Source organism: Ictidomys tridecemlineatus, chromosome 12 (assembly GCF_052094955.1).
Source record: "Ictidomys tridecemlineatus isolate mIctTri1 chromosome 12, mIctTri1.hap1, whole genome shotgun sequence".
In the NCBI taxonomy this organism is placed as follows: domain Eukaryota; kingdom Metazoa; phylum Chordata; class Mammalia; order Rodentia; family Sciuridae; genus Ictidomys; species Ictidomys tridecemlineatus.
This window is the reverse complement of record NC_135488.1, coordinates 31,066,209-31,076,728: the sequence shown is the minus strand read 5'-3', so window position 1 is coordinate 31,076,728 and position 10,520 is coordinate 31,066,209. Positions and strand designations below refer to the sequence as shown.

Here is a 10,520-nt window from a genome sequence, read left to right as displayed (position 1 = left end):
TGCGCTACTGCTTGAGCCACATCCCCAGCCCCCCATCAGTTTCTTCTAGTTGTCGATGGACCTTCACTTTTTATTTATTTATATGTGGTGCTGAGAATCAAATTCAGTGCTTCACACATGTAGGCAAGTGCTCTACCACTAAGCTATAATCCAGCCCCTTTCCTATCAGTTTTGTACAGTTGTTTTTTTTTTTTTTTTTTTTTTTTGGTATGGCTGTACTGTCTCCTATTGATGGGTGGTTCCATGTTTTGACTCTTACAGTGTTGGCAGTAGATAACCTTGCATGTACTTGTGTAAGATATTTTGATGGTAAAAGAGCTTCCCTACGATAGTTCTTAACTAAGTCTTGTTTTAGGTATTTGACATGTTATAAGGGAGCTAGAACTAAACTAAAAAAAAAAAACACCTTTCAAGATATATCCTGGCTCTGCTTCAGGGACCTGAAAAGAATAAGGAAAAACATCTTGGATCTGTTGGTTGATACCTTGCCTTACCATAGTAGAGTCTCAAGTATAAACCTACCCCCATTCCAGTCTCTACCTCACACTCCCTAGCTGAGATCTGTTGTACAAGTCTATTTTTTAGCAGACTAAAAAAAATAAAAATATTTTTGAAAAAAAATTGTTGGCTTTTAGTTTTTAAATTGTAGATTCACAGCTAAGAAAACAACATTGGGTCAGTCCACAGAGCAGATTCAGATTTTACCAGTTTTATATGCATTGATTTGCATTGTGTGAATAGTCCTATCTGAGTTTATCATCTGTGTAGACTGGTGTAAACACTATAATTGAGATACTGAACTGTTCCATTACCACAAATCTCTGTCATGCTTATTTCTCTTTAGCCTTCCCTATCCTCTCTCTTAATCTGTTCTCCATCTCTATAATTTTATTTCAAGAATATTGTAACTTGGATCACACAGTTAGATTGGCCCTTTTTATTCACAAGGGTTCCCTTGAGATCCACCCAAGTTGTTGCATGTTTTCATAGTTAATTCCTTTTATTATTGCTACATAGTACTCCACAGTGGGGATATACCAGTTTAACCATCAACCTCAAAGGATATATTAGTCATATCTGGTTTGAGGCACTAACAGGAAAGCTGCCCTAAACAATCAAGTACAGGTTTTTGTATAGTTGTAGGTTTTCATTTCCCTGGGACAAGTTTTCAACAGTGCAGTTGCTGAGTTTTATAAGACCACCAAACTTTCCAGAGTAGTCATACCCTTTTATATTCCCACTTGCAGTGTGTGAGTGAGCCATGTTTTCTGCATTCTGACCAGCATTTAGTGGTGTTACTATGTTTTATTTTAACAATTTTGATAAGTAAGTAGTGATATTCATGGTTTTAATTTGCATTTCTCTAAGGTTAAAAGTGAATATCCTTTCATGTGTTTATCTGCCATTTATAAATCCTCAGGGAAATATCTGTTCATGAGATTTTGTGGTACTGAGGATTGAATCCAGGGGTGCTCAACCACTGAGCTATATCCTCAGCCCTTTTTGAGAGTTGCTCGCCTGGAATTTGAGATCCTCCTGCCTCAGGCTCCCAAGTAGCTCTTCTGGATGTGGCTCACTTTCTATTTGACTTCTTACTGCCAAGTCTTGATTACATTCTGGATCTAAAGCCTTGGTTGCACTAGCGTTTTGCAGGTGTTTTCTCCCAGCTTGTCTTTTCATCCTTTCCATGGGTCTTGCAGAGCAAGAGTTGTAATTTCAATGAGTCCCAGTTTACTCTGTTGTTTTGGGGTGGATAATGTTTCCAGTATCCTATCCAAGGATACTCCACTAAGTGCAAAGATTTTCTCATATTATTTTCAGATTTTTCTAGTCTTATGCTTTACATTTAAATTGATCCATTTAGAGCTAATTCTTGTATAAAATGTGGGGTTACATAAAGATTCTGGGGTGGGCATTCACCTATAGATTCTGGTTGCTCCAGCACCATATTTGAAGACTCTACTTCCTCCATTGAATTAGTTTTGCTCTTATGTTTTAAAAAAAGAAAGCCAGTGGGACATATTTGTGTGGGGTTAGTTAATTTGGGGGTGGTTAATTTTATATTTCCTCTCCTTTGCTGGCTTACTAATCCTACCTCTACATTTTGGGTTTCCTTTAAAGTTTTCTAGCATTCATGTGTCGTGGCACTGCCTGTAATCCCAGCAGCTCGGGAGATTGACGTAGGAGGATTGCAAGTTTGAGGTCAGCCTAGGGAACTTAGTGAGACACTGTCTCAAAATTAAAAGGTTTGAGCCAGGCACAGTGGTGCCCGTGTGTAATCCCAACGTTTTGGGAGGCTGAGGCAGGAGGATGGCAAGTTCAAAGCCAGCCTCAGCAAAAGTGAGGTGCTAAGTAACTCAATGAGACCTTGTCTCTAAATAAAATACAAAATAGGGCTGGGGATATGGCTCAGTGGTCAAGTGCCCCCGAGTTCAATCCATAGCAACACGCCCCCTCAAAAAAAAAAAAAAAAAACGATTTTGGGATGTAACTCAGTGGTGAAGCACTCCTGGGTTCAATCTCCAGTACCACAAACAAGTAATAAAGTTTCTAGTCTTTATCTTTAGATTTATCATGCTTTCATAAATACGTCACTTAACAGTGTGAGAGATTTTCAACAGCACGCCCTTGCCCATCACTTGGCCTTTGTGCCATGTTTGTCATACCTTTCACAAAAACATGAACACCACAATATAGTACTCCTCTTGCTATAAGCAATTCCAAAGAGATTTATAAGAATATCTCTAGCACCCTTTTGGTCATACCTGGAGATCTTTATACTAGATTTCCATCTAATATCTTCCTTCATATAAATGGCTTCAATGTGCTGATGTATGCCTATAATGCCAGTGACTCAGGAGGCTGAGGCAGGAGCGTCACAAGCTCAAGGCCAGCCTCAGCAACTTAAGTAGTTTAGACTCTGTCTCAAAAAAAGAGCTGGGGATGTGGCTCAGTGGTTAAACACCCCTTGTTTTCAACCCCCAGTACCAAATAAATAAATAAAAAGGCTTCAATGTTTTTAAGCTTCCTTAGCTCAGACCAGAGCGGTCTTTAGGGCTGATTTTGCCCACTGCAGATGAAATGCCTGAAGACACAGGGGCAGTGAGTCCACTAAGGCTGTGGGAACCTGGGCAATCAGGAGCTCCAGGGACTCTGCCTGTGTCTTGGTGGATCTCTCCGTAGCCTCTAGGAGTGTGTTCACAGGCACACCTGGAGCTGAAGACTTGGGAGAGCCTCTGCAGATCTGTGCAGTCCTGCACCCTGCCTGAGAACTCTAGCTGCTAGCTCCCCCAAGGCCTAATCTTTGAATACAAGGAGTCACTAGAATCTGTGTAGCTCCTCCTCCCTGTGCTGAGTGGCCTGGAAACTGCAGACATAAGCTGGGCTACTCCCTCAGAGATCACTGCCACAAAGCTTGTTTTCAACATCTGAACTCTTGTTGTCTCATGTCCTGCCCAGGTTTTAGTTGATTTTATGTTGGGAGATTAACCCAGTTCCTTTTACTCTCATGCAAGAGGGAAAAGCAAATTGGTTCTTCAAGTGTGTGTGTGTAATCTAACAACGAATGATGAAGCAGTGCATTTGAAGAAATTTAGTTCTCAAAAACATGGTAATCAAGACCTTATACCACACAAAGTTCAGTGTTTGTTGAAAATTACTTTGTGTGATAAACTTACATTTTTTAAAAAGAGATATTTGATAGAGTACTTGATAGAACTTAAATTTTCCTCAGTACAGATCTGGAGGGCTTTGGGTTACCTGTATTCTGATTCAGAACAAAATAACTTGAGGTCTCTGCTGGCCACCACTTCACTCCTTTTTTTTTTAGTTGTAGGTGAATACAATCTTTATTTCATTTCTATGTGGTGCTGAGGATTGAACCCAGTGCCTCATGTGTGCTAGGTGAGCACGCTACCATCGAGCCACAACCTCAGCCCCAACTTCATCCCTTTTTAGGACGAAAGAAAAGTAGTCTACCACCACTACCTTTTTTCTCTAAAACAATAAAAAATGGATGGGGGGGGGGAGAACTAGAAGTCTTGAGAGTATTTTTCTCACAGACATTTCAATTTTGCAATAAGGATGATAACACTCAAAGATGTTCAAGTCAAAACTGACAGTATGAGAAGAGAAAGGAAATGGCTGATATCAAAGAGACTGGCAGAGACAAGTGACATACTTCCATACTGGAAGCAGAATCATAAAGAGCAAATTTTAATTGCTGGTAGAATAAAACTTCTCAAAACTTGAAGTGGAATCTCCCTTGTTTTTGACGAGACAAGCAAAGAGAAAGCATATTACTAAATTTCTGAAATCTGGTCTGAAATCACTCTTCTCATGCCTTTTTCCTTCCTAAGTGGTGCAACAAGGTTCTGTTTGAAACAACTGTATCCCTTTGAGGAAAGGCAGAGACGTGAAGGAAATCCCCCTCTTTGTGACCAGTTTCTGCAAGCCTCCCTGGAGGCTCTTAAGGGGACAGCACCGTGTGTGGCCATCCCAAAGCAGCTGTTGGGAGAAACTCAGAATGCAGAAAACTCCATCTGAGATCTCCCATTTAAACTCCGATTTGCTTCACTCCAAACCCCATGGTCACTTAGCTCCCTCTTACATTTATTTGATCCCTAGAGAAGTCAGTTTCATTCTTGAGCTACCAGTCAAAAAGCAACTAGAAGTCTGGGGGTCACACTCCCCAAGAGGGGTCTTGAATCTCAGGCTGGAATCTTCATTTCAGCTACTTGGTCCAAACCTAGGTATTTGAGCCCCTTCCTTAGGAAACACATTGCCTAGACGTTGGGATAAGATGGGAGGAGAAGCTTGGGATTGATTAAAGATCTCATTCTCCCAGAAAAGAAAAAAATGTAAGGATTCAGTTCGCAGCTGAAGCCAGTCTTCTCTCTTCCCGCAGCCCTTGCTGCGGTTTTCTTCCTCCCTTCTCTCATCAAATATAAGCGTGGAAGTTTTCAGATGGGAAGAATGGAGGAGGCTCTGGGTGAAAACTTTTTTCATGGCTCATGGCTTCAAACCTACTTCTGTCATCTGAAGCAGATATATGGCCAGTGGAGCAGCCATCAGATGTCAACTGCCACCCAGGGCAGCTCATGGGTTCAGCCTCTGTGCAGTAGCGCGCTCGCCTGGCATGCGTGCGGCCCGGGTTCGATCCTCAGCACCACATACAAAGATGTTGTGTCTGCCAAGAACTAAAAAATAAAAAACATTAAAAAAAAAAAAAAAAAAAAACAGCTGTCACTTAGAACTCTTGAGGCCCCAGGATCTGAGAACCGCCGTGTGCACTCTGTGAAGGAGGTTCTTGTCATCACTCCTACTTCACAGAGGAACATACTGACATTCCAGGTGGTTGTCGCCCACAAACAGCTCTTGTTCATCTTAAACGCGATGATTAACTGCATTTTCTGCTCATTTGGGCTGGAGTTTTGGAAGAAAGTCCTGCATACCAGATGGCAGGACAGATGCTCAGTTCTCCCACCGAGGATATCCAGCTTCCTAAGTAGGGAAAGCACGCCACGGCTCACCTCGCACTTGGAGGCAGCCGAGGAGGGAGGGGAAAACGTTAGTACACCGGGAAACCAGGCTAGACGTCCACACGTCCCCCCAGAGCCTCCGCCCAGGGCTAGGGGAGGACTGCGTGGGCACCTAGGCTGAGCAGTTGGGGCGGCCGGGCCGGGCCCTGGCGGTGACCGCCCTCCCCCAGGTCGCAGCACGCGCACAGAGTGCGCTAGAGGACAGCGAGCACATGTCCAGGCCAAGGTGGCGGCTCAGAATTCCCGAACCCCGCAGGTGGCGGCCATGGCGCCCAATCGACCGCGAAACGCAGCTTGTGGAGGGACCGCCAAGCAGCCGCCGCTCGCCACTAGCCCCAGTCAGGAGAGGTGGAGCGTGCGAGGCCGCCGCTCAGCCACACCAGATTCCGCTCTCGCTTGAGACCAAGGTCCCGCAGGACTCCTGACCGGCTACTTCCGGCGAACCCTGGCGCAGCCATGGCGGGCCGGAAGTAAAGAAGGACGAAGTCTTACCGCCTGCTGGACCGGAAGCGGATGCATCGGGCGCCGCCATGACAGGCTGGGGCCGGAAGGAAAGGTCGGGCGCCGCCATGACGGGTCGAGATTAAACGGAACGAGCTGCTCGTCCTCTCTGCGACCGGAAAAGCGAGGCTGCGAGAGGTAGGCAGGGCGCCGCCATGACAACCAGGCACCGGAAGGGGCGGGGCGCTCCGTCCTGACTGATCCCACGCCGGCACCTGCCTCGAGATGTGAGTAGCGGGGAAGCCTGCCCCGAGTTTGCTGCCGCTACCCTTCTCTTCCCAGTGACCTGGACCTAGCTCAGGACCTCAGGAAGAAGGACTGGCCGCCCCTGCTCTTTGGAGAACGGCCTCGGGGCCCGGCGCCTTCGCAAGCCCCGCCCCGCGTGCCAGGTCCCGCCCCCGGCGTTCAGGTCCCGCGCGGTTTCTTCGTACTGGACGCGGGCTGCTGGGTCCTGGCGCCAGGCCCCGAGGCTTTTGGAGCCCTCTCCCTGGGCCCCAGACCTCAGCTTTTGAGCTCTCCGCTCTGCCCAGGACCCCAGACCTGTGTGGGGCCCAGACTTGTTCCCTGCATTCCCAGACTGTGTCCCCGCAACTCCGAGCATCTCTGGCGTAGTACTCGATCTACCCAGAGCCTCCAACTCACCAGGGCTTCCAGGGCATGCCTAGGACCCTGAACTCCATCCCAGCACCCCCAGCCCACCACAGGGCCCGGGTCTCATCCCTGAAACTTTCTGACCAAGAGACCTTTCCCTAGGACCTGAGACCCAACGTCCTGGACCTTCAAACCCATTTAAGTCTCCCAAGCTCTCCCCCTACAACTCTGGGTCGCACTTCTGAGGCCCAAGCCTTCTCTACATGATCCCCAGTCCTACTGGGGACCTCCTGAACTCCAAAATCCTTCTTTCCAAGATGCCAAAGGCCTGGTGCAGTATAACCAGACTTTGTTTTAGGACTTACACTATCTTCCCAGAAGTTCTCACTGTGTCCCCAACCCCCAGAGCTCTCGCCTCACCTCTGCCCTTTCCTTTCCCCATCCCAGAAGCCTTAAGATCCCCACATCTGTCCAGGATCCCTAGTCTTCCCCCAGAACCAGATCAGAATTCCCTTTCTTGCTTGCTGTCTGAAATTATCATCAGCCTACCCTGTCCCACAGGCAGGCGGCCCTGGAGGTCACTGCTCGCTACTGTGGCCGGGAGCTGGAGCAGTATGGCCAGTGTGTGGCAGCCAAGCCTGAGTCATGGCAGCGAGACTGCCACCACCTTAAGATGAGCATTGCTCGGTGCACATCCTCCCAGTGAGTGTGGGCAAGTATGTGGCACTGGGGGCTGGGTGGGTGGGGAGCAGAGGAGGAATGTTCTGGAATCTGAAACGCCCTGCCTCCCCCAGCCCAATCATCCGCCAGATCCGCCAGGCCTGTGCTGAGCCTTTTGAGGCCTTCGAAGAGTGTCTTCGGCAGAATGAGGCAGCTGTCGGCAATTGTGCGGAACACGTGCGCCGCTTCCTGCAGTGTGCTGAGCAGGTGCAGCCACCACACACGCCCACAGCTGTAGAGGTAAAGGAGGCTTGTTAATCATCATCTACACCCTCATCTTTTTAGTTGTTCAAGGTGAAGAGTCAAGTCCTCAGTCCACCCAACTCCCACATTTGCCTTCCCTAGGCATCCAGAATCCAGAACGGGGTCACCTCCTGCCCCCCTCCAGCCCCTACTTTAGTCCAACCATCTTCCCACCCCTTCTTTGCCAGGGTACCCATTCCTGCCATCTCCTTTGTTTCCCTGAGTCTCGTCTCTTGTGCCTCCACACAGTGGCCTGGAATCTAGTCACATTGCACTTGTGCTTAAACTGCAGTAGCTTCCCATTCACAATGGGAACAAAGTCCCAGGTCCTTGCTAGCTTCCCTGCCTCCTCCCTCCCTCATTCTTCCTTCCCTGTTCCTCATCTGTACTGCAGAGGGTGTGAAGTGGGTAAAAATGTCTTAACTTTCTTTTATGCATTCAGTACATAAATAGATACACAGCATATCTGAGAGATTAAAATTTTATTGATGGGGCATTTAGAAAAATGTCTAAAAAGGTCCTTGTATGGTAGTAGTAGGAAAAAAGAATGAGAAATACTTCTGTCGTCTTTACTGATTCTCCCACTGTTCTGTGAGCTCCAAAAGGAAAAGACCCATCTTTCAATGGCCTCCTCTGAACACTCACTCCTGTGCCTTCTCTTGGTCCCTGCAGCCCAACCTTCTCTCTGTACCACCAGACCACCTTCTGGGCCTCATCTGAACCTTTTTAGTTCTTTCTCTGTGATGGCCTCAGAATGATCTCAGAGGAAATCAGACCATGTTCTGCTTCTACTTAGTAATCTTTCCGTGGATTTTATTTCCAGCAGGACAGCTCTCAATTCAACCACAACCTGGAGCCCATATGACCTCTGATCCCTATCTCTCCCCACTTTTCTCCTCAAGTGAACATGCAGTTACTTAAATGTATGTGTCTCATGCTTTTGTCCAGCTGGTTCCCTCTGCTTTCAGATTGCCCTTCTTAACTCATCTACTGGCAAATTCTTATTCAAGCTTATATGATACTTCTTTTAGAGAACCTCCTCTGATGCCTCATGCTTGTGCCCAGGCTCAAGGTCCATGGGCCTCCTCTATCATAGATCACACCCTAAAGCTGTCCTTGTATCTCCTGCTTCAGGGAGTTCTTGACTAAATGCTAAGAAGATGCCCTTTGAATCCGAATGGTAGTCATTGATTCTTTCTGTAGAGTAGGAATAAGTGAACCTCTCAGATCCCAGGAGTAGAAACCAACTGGAAGGACTTTTGATTTCCCCAGAAAATGTTTTGTAATGACAATATACTTTCCACATGGTTTCTCAAGTCATTGTTATTAGGAGCATTTCTTTCTTCCAAATGTTTTGGGCATTGAATTGGAAAGACCTCTTTCTCCCATTTTAAGGTCAGTTGCTCCTTCCCTTCCTGGACAGGCACCCAACCTCTCCCTGTGGCCATTCCTGGCCTCATAGTCTCTCTTCTCTGGTAGCCAGAAGAACGTGTAAAAATGAAAATTAGATCACATGTCTCTTCTTTAAAACTTTATGGCTCCCCAGCCAGGTGTGGTGGCACATGCCTATAATCCCACCTTCTTGGGAGGCTGAGGCAGGAGGATCGCAAGTTGAAAGCCAGCCTCAGCAAGTTAGCGAGGATCTAAGCAACTTAATGAGACCCTGTCTCAAAGTAAAAAATAAAGAAGGGCTGGAGGTGTGGCTTAGTGGGTTAAGTGCTCCTGAATTTGATCCCCAGTGCCCAAAACAACAACAGAAAAACTTTATGGTTCTCCACTCTGTAATTAATACCCAGTTCTTTCCCACTGTCCTCCCCCTTCCAGCTCTTCCTCCCTAGTTGGGGGCAGTAAGATTCAGGCCTCCTTTGTTCGCTAGTCTACACACAAAGAATTACTCACCAATTGACATAGTTTTGTTCATTTGCTCTTTGTCCCTTCCTACTCGAATAGAAGCTCCCAGAATCAGAGATTTCTGCCTGCTGGGTCCCCAGGACCAAAAAATGCCCCAAATACAGCCAAATGGTACTTTCCTTGTGACTCCATGCCAGGGCCGACTTGTTCTTGGTGGCAAGTGACTAAGGTCATTGCCTGGCACCCTTTTCCTCCAGCCTGGGATGGTACAGGCAGCCTCTGCTGTGTCTAGAGAGTCTCCCTAGCAGTGGGCCCCAGCCCAGGCCCAGAGGAGGTCCCAACAGATGCTGGTGTTCTCTCCACAGGCACAGCCGCTTCCTGCCTCCTGAGAACCTGGTTGACTGCAGGAGAACTGGATATGAGTGACTAGCCCCTTGATATCCCTACCCCCTGCAAAGTGGCCATTTGGAGTCTTGAGGGCCCTGGCTGCAGACCTGGCTTCCTGGACATCAGGACTTCAATAAATAAAGACTGTGCAATGACCTGGTTGCTGCCTTTAGCACCTGGGGGTGTGGGGACGTTGAGCGATGGCTGGGCAGAAACCCTGGTTGTACATCCCCCAACGTCATGTGGTCTGACTAGGAAGAGCCAGGGAGGAGAAGGTGCTCCTTCCTGTTGCCTGCTGCATGCCTGTGAGGAGAGCCCCTTTCTCCCTCCACTCTAGCACTCACCAAATATTTATTGTGTTTTCTAGAAGCTTGCTTGGTGGGCAGTAAATACCACTCCACCTCCTTTGCTGAATTTAGAACCAAGTGAGCAGTAGACACAGGTTTGGGGAGAAGGAGACGAAATGCTGGCCTTACTGTTGAACAGCTGCCTGGAAGGATGTGGCCTAGAAGGCCGTGGTACTGGACTTCTGCCTTGGTTTGCCCAGTGTGAGAACAAGTGCAGATCATGTATTTGCAATTTTAATCCAGAAACTGGTAGGGAGTAGATGATGTACCAAGTGCATTATCAGGATAGTTATCTCTGGGAAATCGGCTCTTCCACTGAGGGCATCTGAGGGACTGCATA

At 47.4% G+C, this 10,520-nt stretch overlaps 1 protein-coding gene and 1 long non-coding RNA gene across 2 annotated transcripts; one reads left to right on the top strand and one right to left on the bottom strand.

Annotated features, from left to right (window-relative positions):
* Positions 1–179: 179 nt before the first annotated feature.
* On the bottom strand, positions 180–6,152 carry LOC144369167 (uncharacterized). Its single transcript, XR_013428658.1, has 2 exons — positions 6,033–6,152; positions 180–5,502 (listed from the first exon to the last, which is right to left on the bottom strand). It is a non-coding gene; the product is annotated as an uncharacterized LOC144369167 (long non-coding RNA).
* Positions 6,128–9,988, top strand: Chchd5 (coiled-coil-helix-coiled-coil-helix domain containing 5). The gene is made up of 4 exons (XM_005340241.5): positions 6,128–6,268; positions 7,194–7,334; positions 7,427–7,592; positions 9,812–9,988. Coding segments are annotated over exons 1-4 (333 nt in total). The 5' UTR covers positions 6,128–6,266; the 3' UTR covers positions 9,836–9,988.
* Positions 9,989–10,520: the final 532 nt, after the last annotated feature.

Excerpts from the sequence above, each read along its gene's own strand:
- Chchd5 (XM_005340241.5), top strand. Across the intron at positions 7,335-7,426 it reads GCTCGGTGCACATCCTCCCA|CCCAATCATCCGCCAGATCC; the intron begins GTGAGTGTGGGC and ends TGCCTCCCCCAG. Across the intron at positions 7,593-9,811 it reads ACACGCCCACAGCTGTAGAG|GCACAGCCGCTTCCTGCCTC; the intron begins GTAAAGGAGGCT and ends TTCTCTCCACAG.